A 19,988-nucleotide genomic window follows, 5' to 3' on the forward strand; every position below is an offset into this window, starting at 1 on the left:
GTATTTCCCCGATGATATCCTAATACAAAATCTAAATTGTTATAGTCAAGAAATTCCGTGTATATGAAAGGGTTATGCAAATAACATTTTGAGTGTTCTAATTTGGTATATTTCACGTAATCCTTAGAGAATGTGAGGAACCGGCCGGAAGATTTTACACCCTATAATAAGTTATTAACTCAAGAATATGTAGTGTTTTTTAGGCCACGTTAATGATATATTCGAAATAAATTGGTGCTTTATCATAGACACTAAAAGTGTATGATGATTTGTAATAGGAAATTAGCTTCTACAAATCACCTATTTTTTAAGCAATTATTTTTATTATGCAAATAACAATTTGAGTGTCCTAATTCGGTATATCTCACATAATCCTTAGAGAATGTGGGGAACCTTACACCCTATAATAAGTTATTAACTTAAGAATATATAATATTTTTGAGGCCGTGTTAATGATATATTCGAAATAAGTTGGTGCTTTATCATAGACACTAAAAATGTATGATTGTAATAGGAAATTAGCTTATACAAATCACCTATTTTTTAGCAAATTTTTTTATTTGATCAAATATATAAGAATTGGAACACTAAAAATGTTTCACTCTTATCAACTATATCAGAATTGAAAATACATTCAAACTCTCAAAATATAAGAATTAGAAATACACTTAAACTCTCCAAAGAGATTCCATGTACATGGGATTGTAGGCTATTAGAAAACACTATATTTTATATTAGAGTGCCACATAGGAAAGAGAAAATACTAACTCTCATATTAGAGTGCCACATAGGAGAGAGAAAATCTTCTATTGAAGATCTCTACTTTAGTATATAGACTAGATTTTGGACCCGGGCATACGCCCGGGATCTATTAAATATTTTGTGTGCTGAAAAGGCTTTATAAAATGTCTCACACAAATTTTCGAATCAGAATATATTTTTATTGAAAATAAATCAAAATATGTTAATGAGCAAATGATTATGGTGCATAAGTACTTAGAAATTAAGAGATCAAATTGAGATAGCATCTTCACTTTATGGTTTAGGATATTAATCCATAATTTTCAAATAAAATTATCTTAAACTCGATCTAGCTTGTATAATAGTTTTTTTAGATTTATGGTGATTTAGCAGCAAATTTTCGAATCAAAATATATTTTTATTGAAAATCAACCAAATACGCTTAATGAGCAGCGATTATGGTGCATAAGTACTTGGAAACTAAGGGATCAAATTGAGATAGCCGAGCAGTGATTATGGTGTATAAGTATTTGGAAACTATGGGATCAAATTGAGATGGCCTCTTCACTTTGTGGTTTAGGATATTAATCCGTAATTTTCAAATAGAATTATCTTAAACTCGATCTAGCTTGTATAATAGTTTTATTAGATTTATGGTGATTTAACGGTAAATCATCACCACTCAATTTTACGTACTAATGTGTACAAAATCACTAAAATAGATTGATTGTTTCCATATCCTTAAAGAATACACTACTCCCACTTGAAAAGATTTATCACATGAATGTGTCCTACGAACGGGTGCCGTTATATTAAATTATTCTAAAAAATATTAGCAACTATGCATAGCTATGAGATATGAAAATTATATTAATTACTCAATTAAATTTCTTGCACCACTCTCTATAAAAAGGAAGCATCAAACTTTGATAAAACTCATCGACTTCTTTTCATTGTTAGTTTTAACAATAGAAATTTGATTGAAGTTTTTTTAGAATGTCCAATTTGGTGAAGATAATATTGAAGCTACTTGAATAGCAAGGCATTCCCAATCACAATAAAAGAAGTATGATAAACATTATTTAAAATGCAAAACTATATTTGTCGAGACATTTATTCCCCTACATATAATACAAATATATTTTTAGGGTTATTAGTTGAATGCATTTGCATCAAGTTTATGATTTTTCATTAATTATTCTTTGAGGTTAGTTTAATGTAGTACGCTGCATCCAGTTTCCAAATTCTCATTAATTATTCTTTGAGGTTAGTTCAATGCAGTTGCATCAAGTTTCGATTTCCTATCAATTATTATTTAAGGTTAGTTCAAGGTAAATTGCATCCATTTTATGATATCCCGCTACTTATTCATTAAGGTTAATTCAAGATAGTTTGCATCCAGTTTTTTATGTTTCAAGCATTAGTATTTGAGATTAGTTTATTGAATTTGCATCCGTGTTCTAATATCTCGCACTTACTCTTTGAGGTTAGTTCAATACATCCGTGATCCAATTTCGATATCCCTGCTAATTGTTTTTCTAGGTTAGTTCGATAGTTTACAATTTTGCATACATGTAAGAGTCTTTTTTAAATCCACTTTCATTTTGGGTTCCTTATTACTCGTAATTACTCATGTGAGAAGGCTAAAACCGACATTTATGCTTTGAGGTCACAGGTGATGCGCTTACATTCGACTTTCGATTTTTAGTTAACTATTTTTTGAGGATATTTCAATGCATTTGCATCCAATTTCTGATTTCCCGCTAGTTAATATCTTATTTTAGTTTAATGCAATTGCATCTAGTTTTTGGTTTTTGTTAATTATTCTTTTTGAGGTTAGTTCAATGCAAATGCATCCACTTCCGAATTTATGTTAATTGTTCTTTTTGAGGTTAGTTCAATGCATTTGCATCAAGTTTTCGTTTCCGCACTATTTTTTGAGGTTAGTTTAATGCGTTACATCACATTTATAATTTCCCGATAATTATTCATTTAGGTTAGTTCAGTGTTCAATGCAGTTGCATCCAATTTCCGAATTTATGTTAATTGTTCTTTGAGGTTAGTTCAATGCATTTGCATCAAGTTTTCGATTTCCCGTTAATTATTTTTTGAGGTTAGTTTAATGCAGTTACATCACATTTATAATTTCCCGATAATTATTCATTTAGGTTAGTTCAGTGTAGTTTCATCCATTTTTCAATGTTTCGTTAATTAGTCTTTGAGATTAGTTCATTGCATTTGGATCTAGTTTTCAATTTCCCGTTAATAACTCTTTAAGGTTAGTTCAATACATCTGCATCTAGTATCTGATTATTTATGCTTTGAGGTTAGTTCGATGTAATTATATCTGGTTTTTGATTTTCCGTTAATTATTTTTTGAGATTATTTCAATGCATTTGCATTTAGTTTCCGATTTCCCACCAATTATTCTATGAGGTTAGTTTAATGCAGATGCATTCGGTTTTTATTTTATGTTAATTATTTTTGAGTTTAGTTCAATGTATTTGCATCCAGCTCGATTTCTCGCCTATTAATTATTATCTCTAAGGTTTGTTTGATGTATTTGCATACCGCTTCGATTTCCCATTAAATATTTTTCAAGGATTTGTATACAATTTCTAATTTCCCTTTAGTTATTATCTAACGTTAGTTTAATGCAATTGCACCCAGTTTTCAATTTCTAGTTAATTATTTTTTTAGTTTAGTTTATTACATTTGCATAAAGTTTCCAATTTCCCGTTAATTACTCTTTGAGCTCAGTTATGCATTTGAATCCAATTTCCGATTTCCTTTTAATTATCCAATGTGGTGTATAATACCAACTTCTACTGATCCATCTGTAGTGTCCTTGCAAACATGACATAAAAAGTAAATTATGTTTGATTTACTATATGGGATCATTGAAGATTACCAGTTCCCGATTTTTCATTAATTATTCTTTAAATTATGCATGACTTATACTATGTAGAATCTTCAAAGATTATCTACGAACGGGTGTTGTTATATTAATTATTTTGAAAAATATTTGTAAATATGCAAAACTTTTATATATTAATATTATATTGATCGCTCAACCAAATTTCTTATAACGTGAAAACCTTTATTCTCCATTAAAAAAAAAAAAACTCATGTACCTTTTAATAAAACCCTTCAACTTCATTTTGTTGTTTAATAATAGAAGTTTGATTGAAGTTTTATGAGATTGCCTAATAAGGTGAAGTTCATATATATTGTAGCTACTTGAATAGCAAAGAGTCCCAATCATAATGGAAAAGAGATAAGATAAACATCATTTTAAATGCAAAACTATACTTACCGAGACATTCCCACAACATATAACCCAACTATGTTTTGAGGTTAGTTTAATGTATTTGCATCCTGTTTCTGATTTTCCGTTATTTATATTTTGAGGTTAGTTCAATACAAATTGCATCCAATTTTCAATTCCCGTTATTTATTTTTTGAGATCAGTTCAATGCAGTTGCATCCAGTTTTTGATTTATCGTTAATTATTCTTTTTGATTAGTTCAATACATTTGCATCTAATTTCCAATTCCCTGTTAATTATTCTTTGAGATCAGTTCAATACATTTGCATCCAGGTTTCGATTTCCCATTAATTATTCTCAGAGATTAGTTTAATGCATTTGCATCCAGTTTCTGATTTCTCGTTTATTATTTGATAAAGTTACATTTGCATCTAGTTTCCGATTTCTCATTAATTATTATTTGAGATTAGTTCAATGAATTTGCATCCAGTTTCATATTTACCATTAATTATTTCTTGAGGTTAGTTCAATGCATTTGCATCCAGTTTATTTTTTTAGATTAGTTCAAAGGCAGTTTCATCCTGTTTTCGATTTCCCATTAATTATTTTTTAATATTAGTTCCACGTATTTGCATCATGTTTCCAATTAATAATTAATTTTTCTTTGATGTTAATTCAATGCAATTGCATCCAGTTTCTGATTTTATATTAATTTAATCTCTGAGGGTTAGCTCAATGCATTTGCATCCAGTTTCCGATTTGCCGACAATTATTTTTTTATGTTAGTTTGATGTATTTGCATCCAAGTTTTGATTTTCCGTTAATTATTCTTTGAGGTTAGTTTAATACAGTTGTATCCATATATATTCCAATTTTCTATTAATTACTTTTTAAGATTAGTTTAATGTTTGCATTTGCATCCAGTTTCTGATTTTCCGTTAAATATTATTTGAGGTTAGTTCGATACATTTGCATCCAGTTTTCGGTTCCCCATTAATTATTTTTTACGCTAGTTTCATTCAAGATATATATATATTTTAAAAATATTTGTCATTATTTTTTTTTTTTTTTTTTTTTTTTTTTTTTTTTCTATTATATATTTTGTGATGTTATTTTTTGTATAATTGTTTTTAACTATGTTTTGAGGCCATGTTAAAGATATATTCGAAATAAGTCGGTGTTTTATCATAGACACTAAAATTGTATGATTTGTAGTAAGGAATTAATTTATACAAATTACATATTTTTTAGCAATTTTTTTTATTTGATCAAATATATAAAAATTGGAACACTAAAAGTGTTTGATTCGTAATAGAAAATTACTTTTTACAAATCACCTATTTTTTAGCAATTTTTAAAAATATTTATCATTATTGCTTTGCCGTTATTTTTTTTTTTCATTTTCTATTATATATTTTGTGATGTTATTTTTTGTATAATTGTTTTTAACTATGTTTTGAGGCCGTGTTAAGAATATATTCGAAATAAGTCGGTGTTTTATCATAGACACTAAAATTGTATGATTTGTAATAAGGAATTCTACAAATTACTTTTTTTTTTTTTTTTTTTATTTGATCAAATATATAAGAATTGGAACACTAAAAGTGTTTGATTCATAATAGGAAATTACCTTTTACAAATCACCTATTTTTAGCAATTTTTTTATTTGATCAAATATGTAAGAATTGGAAATACACTCAAACTCTTCTAAATACACTCAAACTCTATGTATGTGAGATTGTAGGCTATTAGAAAAGACTATCTTTCATATTAGAGTGCCACATAGGAGAAAGAAAAACTAACTCTCTCATATTAGAGTGCCACATAGGAAAGAGAAAATCCTCAATTAGAGGTCTCTCGCTTTAGTATATAGATAGTAGATTAGATTTTTAGACCCGCATACTGGGATCTATTAAATATTTTGTGTGCTGAAAAGGCTTTTACAAAATGTCTCACACAAATTTTCAATTAGAATATATTTTTATTAAAAAATAAATAGAAATAATGTTAATGACCAAAGATTATAGTGCATAAGTACTTGGAAACTAAGGGATCAAATTGAGATAGCCACTTTGTGGTTTAGGATATTAATCCGTAATTTTCAAATAGAATTATCTTAAACTCTATCTAGCTTGTATAATAGTTTTCTTAGATTTATGGTGATTTAGCGGCAAATTTTCGAATAAAAATATATTTTTATTGAAAATAAACCGAAATACGTTAATGAGCAACGATTATAGTGCATAAGTACTTGGAAACTAAGGGATCAAATTGAGATAGCCTCTTCACATTGTGGTTTAGAATACTAATCCGTAATTTTTAAATAAAATTATCTTAAACTCGATCTAGCTTGTATAATAGTTTTATTAGATTTATGGTGATTTAGCGGTAAATCATCACCATTCGGCTTACGTAATGTGTACAAATCACTAAAACAGATTGATTGTTTCCATATCCTCAAAGAAACTCCCACTTAAAAAGATTTTTCACATGAACGTGTCCTACGAATGGGTGTCATTATATTAAATTATTCTAAAAAATATTAGCAACTATGCATAGCTATGAGATATGAAAATTATACTAATTACTCATTTAAATTTCTTGACCACTCTCTATAAAAAGGAAGCACCAAGCCTTGATAAAACTCATCGAATTCTTTTTATTGTTAGGTTTAACAATAGAAATTTGATTGAAGCTTTGTGAGAATGCCCAATATGATGAAGATAATATTGAAGCTACTTGAATAGCAAGACATTCCCAATTACAATAAAAGAATTATAATAAACACTATTTAAAATGCAAAACTATATTTGTTGAGACATTTATTTCCCCTACATATAATACAAATATGTTTTAGGATTATTAGTTCAATGCATTTGCATCAAGTTTTTTTTGTTCCATTAATTATTCTTTGAGGTTAGTTTAATGTAGTACGTTGCATCCAGTTTCCAATTTCTCATTAATTATTCTTTGAGGTTAGTTCAATGCAATTGCATCAAGTTTTCAATTTCCCATTAATTATTATTTGAGGTTAGTTTAGTGCAATTGTATCTACTTATTTATGATTTCCGTTAGTTATCCATTAAGGTTAATTCAAGATGATTGCATCAAGTTTTCGATGTTTCACTTAGTCTTTGAGATTAGTTCATTGCATTTGCATCCAGGTTCCAATCTCCTGTTAATTACTCTTTGAGGTTAGTTCAATCCAAGGCCCAAAATTTCGATATCGGTTAATATATCGGTGTACTCAAAAACCGAGATATATCGGATATCTCGGATATATCGGATATCTCGGTTTTTTTGGTGACCAGTCCAAAGTTTCTAAAATATCGGATATCTCACCGATATATCTCGGATATATCGGATATTTCGGAAATTTCAATATTAAGTTATTAACAATTGGTCAAAAAGTCAACTGATATATATCGATTATCTCGGAAATATCGATTATATCGGCGATATAAACTTTCATATCGGAAATTCCGATATATCTCGGAAAAAAGGAGTTCAATATTCGGTGGATATATGTCGGAAATATCGATATCGGTGTACCAATTTACCGAGATATATCGGCGAGATATCGGATATCTCGGCGATATTTTGGGCCATGGTTCAATCTGCATCCAGTTTTCTGATTTCCCGTTAATTGATTTTCTAGGTTAGTTCGATTGTTTATAATTTGTTTGCATACATGTAAGAGTCTGTTTTTATAAACTTACTTTCGTTTTGAGTTCCTAATTACTCGTAATTACTAATGTGAGAAGGCTAAAAAAGTAGATATTTATGTTTTGAGGTCAGTGCGATGCAGTTACATCCGACTTCCGATTTCTAGTTAACTATTTTTTTAGATTATTTCAATTCATTTGCATCAAATTTCTGATTTCCGCTAGTTAATTTCTTATTTTAGTTTAATGCGGTTGCATCCAGTTTTGGTTTTCCGTTAATTATTTTTGAGGTTAATTCAATGCGGTTGCATCCAATTTCGATTTTATGTTAATTGTTCTTTAATGTTAGTTCAATGCATTTGTATCAAGTTTTTATTTCTCGTTAATTATTTTTTGAGGTTAGTTCAATGCGCTTACATCAAATTTTAATTTACCGTTAATTATTCATTTAGGTTAGTTCAAATAAGTAGTTTTTATCCATTTTTCAATGTTTTATTAATTAGTATTTGAGATTAGTTTATTGCATTTAGATATAGTTTCCGATTTCCTATTAATAACTCTTTAAGGTTAGTCCAATACATCTGCATCTAGTTTCTAATTATTTATGCTTTGAGGTTAGTTCGATACAATTATATCCGGTTTCTGATTTCCCGCTAACTATTCTTTAAAGTTATTTCAATGCATTTGCATTTAGTTTCCGATTTCTCATTAATTATTCTATGAGGTTAGTTCAATGTAGTTGTATTCGGTTTTTGATTTTATGTTAATTATTTTTTGAGTTAAGTTCAATGCATTTGCATCTAGTTTTCGGTTTCCCATTAATTATTATTTGAGGTTTGTTTGATCTATTTGCATACCGTTTCCGATTTTTTTCGTTAAATATTTTTCAAAGATTTGCATCCAATTTATAATTTTCCGTTAGTTATTCTCTCATCATTTAGTTTAATGCAATTTGCATAAAGTTTCGATTTTTTCCATTAATTACTCATTGAGCTCGGTTATGTATTTGAATCCAGTTTTCGATTTTCTTATAATTATCCAATGTGGTGTGTAATACAAACTTCTACTGATCCATCTGTAGTGTCCTTGCAAACTTGACATAAAAAAATAAATTATGCTTAATTTACTATGTGGGATTCTCGAAGATTATCCAGTTCCCGATTTCTCGTTAATTATTATTTAAATTATGCATGACTCATTATGTGAAATATTCAAAGATCATCTACGAACGGGTGCTGTTATATTAATTACTCTGAAAAATATTTGTAAATATGTAAAACTATTATATATTGATATAATATTGATCACTCAACCAAATTTTTTATAAGCGGAAAATCTCACTCCATTAAAAAACATAACTCGCTTTGATAAAACCCTTCAACTTCATTTTGTTGTTTAATAATAGAAGTTTGATTGAAATTTTATGAGATTGCCTAATAAGAAGAAGTTCATATATATTGAAGCTACTTTCGAATAACAAAGAGTTCTCAATCATAATGGAAAGACATAATATAAACATCATTTTAAATGCAAAACTATATTTATCGAGATATTCCCATAACATATAACCCAACTATATTTTGAAGTTAGTTCAATGCATTTGCATACGCTTTAATTTTCCCGTTATTTATATTTTGAGGTTAGTTCAATGCAGTTGCATCCAATTTTCTATTCCCGTTATTTATTTTTTGAGATCGGTTCAAATGCGGTTGCATCCAGTTTCGATTTCTCGTTAATTATTCTTTTCGGTTAGTTCAATACATTTGCATCCAATTTCACTAAATTGTTCTTTCGAGGTCAGGCCAATGCATTTGCATCTAGTTTCGATTTTTTGTTAATTATTCTCAGAGATTAGTTTAATGCATTTGCATCCGCCTTCCAATTTTTCGCTTATTATTTGATAAAGTTGCATTTGCATATTGTTTCGATTTCGCAATTATTGTTTGAGGTTAGTTCAATTAATTTGTAAACTTTCGATTTCCGTTAATTATTTCTTGAGGTTTTGCATCCAATGTATTTTTGATATTAGTTCAATGCAATTGCATCCGGTTTTCGATTTCTAGATTAATTATTTTTAAGATTAGTTCAACGATTTGCATTATGTTTCCAATTTATAATTATTTTTTTTTTGAGGTTAGTTTAATGCAGTTTGCATCTAGTTTCGATTTCTCGTTAATTTAATCTTTGAGGGTTAGCTCAATGCATTTGGATCCAGTTTCGATTTTCCGACAATTATTTTTGATGTTAGTTTGATGTATTTGTATCCAAGTTTTGATTTTCCATTAATTATTATTTGAGGTTAGTTTAATGCAATTTGTATCTATATTTCGATTTTCTATTAATTACTTTTTTAAAAATTTGTTTAATGATTGCATTTGCATTCAGTTTCGATTTTCCATTAAATATTATTTGAGATACATTTGCATCCAGTTTTTTCGTTCTCCATTAATTGTTTTTGACGCGTTAGTTTTATTCAAGATTATATATATTTTTTAAAATATTTGTCATTATTGTTTTGCCGTTATTATTATTATTATTTTCATTTTCTATTATATATTTTGTGATGTTATTTTTTGTATAATTGTTTTTAACTATGTTTTGATGATGTGTTAAGGATATATTTGAAATAAGTCAATGCTTTACCATTAACACTAAAATTGTATGATTTGTAATAGGGAATTAGTTTTTACAAATCACCTATTTTTTAGCAATTTTTTTTTTATTTGATCAAATATATAAGAATTGGAACACTAAAAGTGTTTGATTCGTAATAGAAAATTATTTTCTACAAATCATTTATTTTTTTAGCAATTTTTATTTATTTGATCAAATATATAAGAATTGGAAATACACTAAAACTCTCAAAATATAAGAATTAGAAATACACTTAAACTCTCCAAAGAGGTTCTATGACGATGGAATTGAAAAACTCTATTAAGATACTATCTTTCATATTGCCACATAGGATAGAGAAAATGTTAACTCTCATATTAGAGTGTCACATAGGAGAGAGAAAATCCTCTTTTAAAGGTCTCTGCTTTAGTATATAGATAGTAGATAGTAGATGCCCTCCTGTTTGTTTGCTGAGATCGCTTCGGGCCCAAAAGCAAATACTGAGTCTGGTGCAACTCTTTAAAAAGGCTGTTTATTTGCAATCCATTTGAACTCGCGCGCGTTGTCTCCCGCTTCCTCAGAAAAGTTTGACTATCGTGAAAAAGGTATTATTACAACTTCTTCCACCGGGTCATTTTGTGCCGCCTTTTTAAATAGTTACTTGGTAAAAAAAAATTGTTAATACTTCACTATCTGGTTGTTCTACTTTATTCCTTGACTGAGCATATGATTCTTGTGCATAATAACTCCTCAATCAGTGTTATGGTATAGTACAAACTGTTGGGTAATTACTTTGCTTTGTTGGTTTGCTTACTATTGGTGAAGGATTTCATCCGTCCATGACTTTGGAAAGCGGGAGGGGGCAAAATGTCACTTGGTTTCTGTCCGTCTGACTCCTCATCCCCTCCTCTCACAGACGTAAAGGTCCTCACTTCTTATACAGAAGGATCCTCTGATGTCGTGCTGGCACCACTGAGGACATCATCCTCAGTATGAGGGTATCACTGGGTCATTTTTGGCAAGGCAGTCACTAGGAATATAGGTTCAGATCCATGTACTTTAAATTTAGTGTCGGTAGTAGCTCAGAGCTAATATTTTGTGTCCATAAACTCTGAATGATTCAAAAAGTAGAAAATAAAATAAAAAGAAATAAATAAGAGAACTCCACAAGAGTAGCTCGTGGGCCTAAAAAGGACTAAATTTAGGCCCTTGAGAAGAAAGTGCGTTATTGGGCTTGGGTCTATTACCAAATGACAACTCGTACCCATACTGCTGAGATCTCTAGTCGACTCCATTTTCGTTCTTTTGTGTTACTTGTCTTGTGGCTCTCGCTGGTAAATTGAAGACTACCTTTATTAATTAATTTTCGATTCTGGGTAAGTTGAAATGCTTTGTTAGTTTGATTATATTGTTTCTAACATTATATTGCTTGCTATTATTAATATTATGTTTCTGTGAATTGATTGTTCAAGACCCTTTCATATACGTTTGTTACTTCCAAGCTCCTTTGATTAGGTTCTCGTCATTGTAGGTTCTTAGGTATATATAGCTTGTTTTGGGTCTCAATTTACATAGATGATGTGGTATTCATGGGTATCTGTTATTTATGCTGAGTAAGAATAGGTTTTTTTCCTTTAGTTGAGTGTGCGTGAAGACAACTTTGGAAATTCAATCATTTATCTCTGAACTATATATAGGTTTCAATTGGTACCTTACACGAATTGGATACACAAGTCGTCCAGTAATCCAGTCCAGACTTCGTTTTGCTAAATTGTAAGAAAAAAAAAAACAGGTTCTACAACTATGTATTGTTGACATTTGTTAAACCAAATTTAATGCACGATTTTCAGAAGTAACTTATTGCAAATCATCTGAACCAAAAAGTATAGGGGAGCTGTTAGGCTCTTTATGCACTTAACAGAAACCAAAAAAGGCAGAAACAGTGACCCTAAGAAAAAAATGCTTTGGCTAAGGAGATTTGAGAGAAATATCATTGGATATTTGAGAAGCCAAATATACAATCGACTAACGAGATTTGATTGGTTTAAAAATATAGATTGAGGTAGCGTAATTTCATCAATAACAAAATTTGAGTAGAAACCTATATATAGTTCTAGAATAACTTGTTCTTGCTCCCTAATGTCCCGATGCTCTTCCATGGAAAGATGCATTCACTGTTTCTGAAATTTAGGATCTGTTATTGTTTAAAAATCTATCTTTAACCGAAAACATGGATTGTTGGTCATTCTAGCATATATTCCAGATTGACATTGCATTCATTGGTGACTGATGTTGTGACGATTGTTTAATCTGTATATTTATGTGCTTTCTGGTTGGTTTTTGATCTCCAAAACATGTTTGTTTGTCTGAATATGTTTGCAGATCTGAACTCCGTTCATTCACAGTGTGTTTTGGTAACTGCTAGCCCTAATATTTGTAAGCCCAATTTGCCGCTAGCTCTATAGGACTCCAATACCTAAACTGAGATACTACCAAAGCTTAAAAGTACTTCCAGAACTAGTAAACAATAGAAATGATGTTTTTCTCTTCTTCAAGATGTCTGTTGAGAAAGATAACAATACGGAAATCTACATCTATACTATCTTATTTGATATCTTCTTCTTCACAATCTCTTCTAAAACCACTCAAAACGTCTGAACATTCTTTCTTTTCTTCTACAATTACTTCTAGAGTGTCTTTTTGTTCTCGTCCTCTAAATCTTGATGAAGCTGAAGTACCTGCTTCAATTGATTATCGGTGCGTAATACTTATCTCAATCAGTGTTTATTTTATTTGAATTTGTTATGACTCTAAAAGGGTTTATGGTGGAATTGTAGGTCTCTTTTGGAGGAGGATGAGTACCATAAGTTAGCTGATTCTACAATCCATGATCTTCAAGAGAAATTTGAGGTAGATATTTTACGAAATTTATGGTCTCTTTATTATTTGCTTAATAAAACAGGAAGTATGTTTTTAAGTTGTATTTATTTATCTTGAAAACATAGTTTGTGAAATTTATCAATTTTTCGCCTGCTAAACATATTTCTCTAAAAGAGAAAATTAACTTTGCAGACTAATCAAAATCACCAATTGTTATTTGTAAAATAAAACTAGATTCTGTAAGGACACTACTTTGTGTGAAATTTATATCAATAATAACATTCTCTGGGGGTTGTTGTTAGATTGAATTATTCATAGTTCATATAAGGAGATATACAAAAAATTCATTTGTATCAATCCCCTTAATATTGTGATATACAACTTTGTGCTTTTATGTTTATTTTTTTATTTTTATTTTTTTGTTTTGTTGAAATTTTGTTCAGGAATATGGTGATTGCAGTCAAGTTGATGGTTTCGACATAGATTATGGAGTGAGGACAATTGTTTTTGGACTGCAATTGCTTTAAAGTGTAAATATAAAACATTGATTTTAAGCTAACTTTGTGTGTTTGTTACCAGAACCAAGTCTTAACTCTCAAGCTTGGGAATTTGGGCACCTTTGTGTTGAACAAGCAAACGCCAAATAGACAACTCTGGTTATCGTCCCCTGTGAGGTATGAAATATGCAATTTATGTGTTACAGAATGCTTTACACACTGGAATTTTTTTCCTTTTTCCTTTTCTAGACCTAGAGAAAATTCCTTATGGAAGCTTCACAGTTCAACCTCCTTAAGACCTTTATGAGGCTTTTTGTATATGCCATATTGCTTTAAAGAATTCTATTAGTATTTGATTGAAAGGGGAGGGGACAATCCTACCTTGAAAAGAAAAGAAGCTTGTGTCTCCACCACTCAATGGCCTTCTTATTTTTTCTACCAGAGGCCATGTAGCTCTAGTACTTACTCTACCTTAAAAAGTTAAAAGTTAAAACAAAGGGTCAACCAAAATAAGTTTCAGGAAACATGCCTTCCTTAAAGCCCAAAGACAGATGCACTTCTCTCCTAGCAAGTGTATGATCCCCGTGAAGATTATACTCGTCTTTACTTCTGATACAAGTTAAGTGCTAGGATTGATTGTTTGTCTTAACCAATTGTTAGTCATGGTTATATTTCATTGTCATGGGGGTATATTTCACGCTCTTAAATCTCGTGGAGATCTTACACATCATTTATGTCTTCCATCTTGGGGCATTAAGTCAATTTGTGATTTTGACAATGGTGACAATGGTGCTCAACATTGTACTAAATTTCTTAAAGGATGGTTTCTAGGGCCATATAGAAATTTAGCCAAACCAACTCATGATCGCTGAGACACTAGAATTTTTAGAATTTACTGCATTTTATGGATATAATCTTCTCGTCTTTTATCAGGAATTTACCGTGAGTATGCAATACATTGGTTTTGGTAATTCGAATCACTAAAAGAAACATGCCTACTGACATAGTTGGACCTTTTTCTTCATCTAAAGTTTTCTTCTGTTTAGTTGAGGTGTAGCTCCATGTCAGTAAAATAGAAATCATTCTCGAAGGGGATTAAAGAGGTTTTGACAAAATTTTCACAAACTAGAGATTGCTTGGTCTGGAATATTGTAAATTTTGGCTGAACATATCAGAATTTCCCCATGTTCCCACTTGCTGAAGCTAAGATGTCTAATAAGCAAAGTTACATTAACACAGATACATGTGAAGGCGAAATATCAAAAATGGGGTGTATCAAATACATTGTGTCGTATGTGTGTCTGACATGGACACGTGGATATGTATCCGACATGGATTATTTTTAAATATGGTGTGTCCATGCAACATAGCTAATAAGATATCAAGCCTTCAGAATGATTGTTTAGTTCAACTTGTAGCAAATATTAGTTTTCTGCTATTCTTTTAAATCAAATGCATTGTAATAGGGAATAAGCCTAAAAGGTTGATAACTCTTTCATTATATACTATGCCCTTCATCTCTAGCTATGAATTGAATCGTTTCTATTTTTTTTTTTATTTTCTCATCATAGTCAGTTCCTTGATCATTATTCTTCTTGCAGTGGCCCATCAAGGTTCGATTGGGATAAAAGTAGTCAAGCTTGGGTATATAGGCGTACTAAAGCAAATTTATTGTGGCTTTTAGAGAGTGAAGTGGAGCAGTTGTGTGGTGAACCCATCAGTCTTTCTTAAATTGTTGTAGAAACTAAAACATAAATGTATTGGCATGGATGATGTGTTTTTCTTGGAATATTTTGAGCAGTCCTTAATAATTTTGGATGTATAAATGGAACAACTTTCACATTGTATCCTAATAATAATCATCACGTTGGTGTGATTTGTCAGTGATTTTTTTTACTTTATTAATTAGCTCAAAACAATTCTCAGATGATACCGTAATCAGCCATGTGTCCCTTGTTGCACACCTTCAAGCTATACCTCCTGTTGTTGCAAACTGCAAAGGCTAGTATTCTTTCCTCAGTTCGTCTGATGTCTGCCACTCATGGTTACACTGTTTTTCACAATATTCAGTTATGGACATGGTAAAAAATATTGGACCATATTTGAATATCAGGTAATTGGTTGAACTAAAATGGCAAAAATAAATGCCCAATTTTCTGAAAATTATAGTGATATGGTTATTCAATGTCGGATCTGTAAAAGAGTGAAATAAATAATAATGTGGTATTTTGTCTTATAAAAAATAGACAAAATCAGCGAGTCATGCATATTTCTCATCTTACCTAAACGTGCGACGGTGAAATCGAAGCATCCCATCAAGGACAATTTCGGAAAATCAGAAAAACAGATCCAAAGGCGCGCCGTAGATGTGAATTCGAACTCCCGCGGCTCGTTCATTTCAAAAACCGAACCTACCAATCTCTAGCTTCGGGAAATCCCAAACCTAAACTCAAAATTTGAAACCCGCCAACTTTAGTTTTAAAATCGAATCTCCCCTCTCTCTCTCTCTCTCTCATTTAACGTTCATAAATCTTCCTTCCTTAAATCTTCAACACAAAAAAACAGTCTCTCGAAAGATGGAAAGAATGGTAGAGAAGAAAGAAGCAATGATGGATGGTTATTCACTTCCACAATATAAACCTCATTTCAAACCAAATGAACAAAGACACCATTCTTATAGTAGAAAGCAGAAATCTCTTGGCCTTCTATGCACCAAGTAATTTTCTTTTTATTATTATTTACGTCTGTATATTTGTTTTGATTGACTGTGGTTTCTTTTTATTGTTTATGGATTTAGTTTCTTGAGCTTATATAACCGAGACGGAGTTGAATCAGTTGGATTAGACGATGCAGCCAGTCGATTAGGTTAGATCTGAATAATTTTATTTATTATTATATTGACTTCAGATCTGTAAATTGTATCAATCTTGAAAACATGCAGGTGTTGAGCGGCGAAGGATTTACGATATTGTTAACGTCTTGGAGAGTGTTGGGGTGAGTGTGATTCATTTTTATTTATTTTTTATGATTACCATTTTGGTTTAATATTTTAATTTAATTTTTATATTTTAAATATAATTTTAGGTTCTTGCACGTAAGGCGAAAAACCGGTATTATTGGATTGGGTTTGCTGGAATACCCAAAGCTTTACATGTGCTAAAGGTGATTAAATTGTTTGTTAATATAAATAATTTTTTTGGTACTACTTTGCCATAATTTTGAGATCTGTTTGTTCTTGCAGGAAGAGGGTTTCACTGATAACAACAGCTTCAGCAAAGTGAGTTTCTTGGGGTTTAATCTCTTACATTACTTTTGGCTATTAATAAGTGTTAAGAACTAATAGTGTTTTTTGTTTATTACTTTAGATTTGGGATGGGGATGAGAAACCAATGTCGTTCAAAATCGAGGAAAGGAAATTTAACCTCAAACGTTCTTTGTCCTCCAAGCTTGGTGAGTTTTATTGTTTCCATTAGTTGCCCTTTCAATTTATTCAGAAGATTCTGTCATGTTACCATCTTTTTATTGTTTGTACGTATGTAATTGGATAATAATTAAGAAGTGGTTTCCCCACTTTTTTAAGATGTTTCATTTATTTTGAAAATGATTGTTATGCAGATAACAGAAGAGAAAAATCACTTGCTGCTCTAACTCAGAATTTTGTTAAGCTCTTCATATGCAGAGATGTAAGTCATTTCGACAATGAGCTAGTTGTGTCTCAGTGGTACATTTTATCTTTTCATCTAGTTCAAAATTTTTAATTTTATTTTGCACATCTGTTTCTGTCCAGTCGAATCTGATTTCTCTAGATGAAGCTGCCAAGTTCTTGCTCGGTGAAATGCACGATTCATCTCAGATGCGAAGTAATAAAATTGTCAAATTTCATTTTTATGCTTTACTGTTTATAGATATGTTTACAGACAGACAGACATGAAAACAGCTAAGAGGTTCATGGACTGATAGTCTAATACTTCCCTTTATAATGTAACTTTGCAGCTAAGGTGCGGCGGTTGTATGACATTGCAAATGTCTTGTCTTCCCTAAATCTTATTGAGAAGGTAAGATAATGTTTAAATGTAGTACTTTAGCAAGAACAAACTAGTATCTTGTATAATATTTACACACTCAGTGGCCTTGTGTTTGATATACAGACTCATCACCCGGAGAGCAGAAAGCCCTCATTCAGATGGTTGGGAGTTGATGGAAAACCTGTTCATGAATTATCAGAGCCTATTGATTCGAAGAAAAGGGTATTTGGGTTCGACATTACTAATACCAGTTACAAAAGGACTAGAATAGATCCTGCAATAGTTGAGAAAACAGACCAGAAGATGAAGATGAAGACAGAGATAAAATGTGAGGAATCTACAGATGATGAAAATCATAACTGGATGCAACACGATCATAGGAATTCCAAAAATAATTCCAAAGCTGTTGTGTTTGGCCCTTTTAAGCCTCTTGAGTTGCCTAAAGTTGTGAACAATGAGAAGAAGAATGTGAGAAAGGTTCAAGACTGGGAGAGCCTAGCATCCTCTTATCGTCCTCAGTATCAAAACCAAGGTAGTTTCCCTATATTTACAAAATAGTAAAGTGTTTATATGGTGGTCTAAAATACCACTGAATGCAACATTACAATACTGTTTGGCTCATCTGGTGTTGGGAACATGGGTGAAGATTGGACAGTATTGCAATGGCTGTAGTACCAGATGTTTTGTGTTAGGCTTGTATCATCCTACCTGCACCCCCAAATTTATACCTTGTTCTGTGGTGTTTACCCTATTCGTAGATCTTCAATCAAGATCAAACGTCTGTTGAAACGTGTCAACAGTCTATGGTTGCAGATCTGTGTACCATAAAAGAAAATAAAGGGAATTTTTTAGTCATTTTGTTGATCTGTTAATGGACGGGCATCATTCCCAGTAGAGAAATAGTTAAAAAGACATCGCATGTTAAGAACATTGAAATCTATTCTGGCAGTGAGCCATATGTTCTCTTCTATAACTTAGTTGGACTTTTTTTTTTTTATAGGAAACCTTAGTTGGACATAATGAATTATAGCGAAGTATGATTTAATGAAAGGGCATTATTACTTAAGTATACTAATAGTCGACATATTGAAGTACAGTGGAATTGATATGGCTTGCGTGTGAATTTCTTGTTAATCATAGCTAGTATGCATCAGTTGTAGTTGTTTGCTCTCATTTTTGTTGTATATATCTTCGCAGAATTCCTCTTTAGACATATTTCTACAATTTCCTATACTGCTGAAGAAAATAAAAATTCACATATGTGCATGCACACTAAGAAAATCAAAACTCACATATGTTCACAGGCACATCAACTGTGAAAAGATGTTTGCTATAATAATATTGAAGTATTATAACGTTCTGCCTTGGCGAATTGCAGATTGCAACTCAAGTTTATCTTTGCTGTTTATCAACAACTTAGCAGCAATAAGTCCAAACAGTTGCGATTGTGCTTTAAAACAGCATTACTAGTTGATAACTTTTTAATATTCTTACTTAAGGAATTTAGGGGATATGAGCTTCTGTAATGATATTGGAACTTATGAGTATCTCATACCTAACCAAGTGTTTATCTTACTTGATGGTGTGGCAGCTTTGAGCGAGCTCTTTTCTCATTACATGGAAGCTTGGAAGTCGTGGTACGTTGAAATTGCCGGGGGTCAACCAATCCGACAACTTGCATGACTTTCTTTCTCATTCTCAGCCTCACCAACCAGTACATATGCTGAAGAAGGAAACACCTCACATTGATACATTTTTTTTTTAAACATTGTCAAAGAAGAGATGGCCCAATGTTGTGTATGTCCTCAATACGCTAACTATGGCTATCCTCTAACATTTACACATGACTTTTGATGGATTTTAATTATGGTGTACCCTTAATGTTAGTTTATTGTTCAAATGCAAAGTCGGGTCTTGCTTCTGGTTCTTCGTATATCTCTTTTATGGTATTATTATACCTATCATCTGAGAATGTCTCTAAAGATTACTATTCGGATTATTGGTGGATTTTTTTCTGTCCTGTTTTCCTTGGGGCTTGTGGATGTTGAATTATTCAGCCATGTTAGACGGTTGGATAAAAGGATAGTCACCGGAGACGTGGATGTAAATTTTAGGACCATAAATAAATTGGAATTTTGGAACTTCACTGGTTGGTGACTTGGTTGTAACTTGTATTGAGTCACTGTCTCGTTTCCCAAATTGTTCAAGTATATTGAAAATGACTTCATTGCACTTCCAATTTTGCAGAGATATTATTGGCTTAATGATCATGAGAGTGGTTTTGTGATAAGGTAAAAAC

At 31.1% G+C, this 19,988-nt stretch overlaps 2 protein-coding genes across 2 annotated transcripts; both read left to right on the plus strand.

Annotated features, from left to right (window-relative positions):
- The first annotated feature begins 11,118 nt into the window (after nucleotides 1–11,118).
- On the plus strand, nucleotides 11,119–15,542 carry FH (frataxin-like protein). Its single transcript, XM_086600624.1, has 6 exons — nucleotides 11,119–11,663; nucleotides 12,670–13,044; nucleotides 13,125–13,197; nucleotides 13,611–13,658; nucleotides 13,747–13,841; nucleotides 15,266–15,542. The coding sequence occupies exons 2-6, from the start codon at nucleotides 12,821–12,823 to the stop codon at nucleotides 15,393–15,395; spliced, it is 570 nt and encodes a 189-aa protein (XP_086456750.1). The 5' UTR covers nucleotides 11,119–11,663; nucleotides 12,670–12,820; the 3' UTR covers nucleotides 15,396–15,542.
- Nucleotides 15,543–16,095: 553 nt separating this feature from the next.
- On the plus strand, nucleotides 16,096–19,615 carry LOC147508010 (E2F transcription factor-like E2FE). The gene is made up of 11 exons (XM_086600623.1): nucleotides 16,096–16,380; nucleotides 16,462–16,529; nucleotides 16,606–16,658; nucleotides 16,749–16,826; nucleotides 16,906–16,941; nucleotides 17,030–17,114; nucleotides 17,280–17,347; nucleotides 17,452–17,524; nucleotides 17,658–17,719; nucleotides 17,813–18,221; nucleotides 19,281–19,615. The coding sequence occupies exons 1-11, from the start codon at nucleotides 16,241–16,243 to the stop codon at nucleotides 19,370–19,372; spliced, it is 1,164 nt and encodes a 387-aa protein (XP_086456749.1). The 5' UTR covers nucleotides 16,096–16,240; the 3' UTR covers nucleotides 19,373–19,615.
- The last annotated feature ends 373 nt before the right edge of the window (nucleotides 19,616–19,988 follow it).

The sequence above is a fragment of the Coptis chinensis genome, chromosome 3 (assembly GCF_015680905.1).
Source record: "Coptis chinensis isolate HL-2020 chromosome 3, ASM1568090v1, whole genome shotgun sequence".
Taxonomy (NCBI): Eukaryota; Viridiplantae; Streptophyta; class Magnoliopsida; order Ranunculales; family Ranunculaceae; genus Coptis; species Coptis chinensis.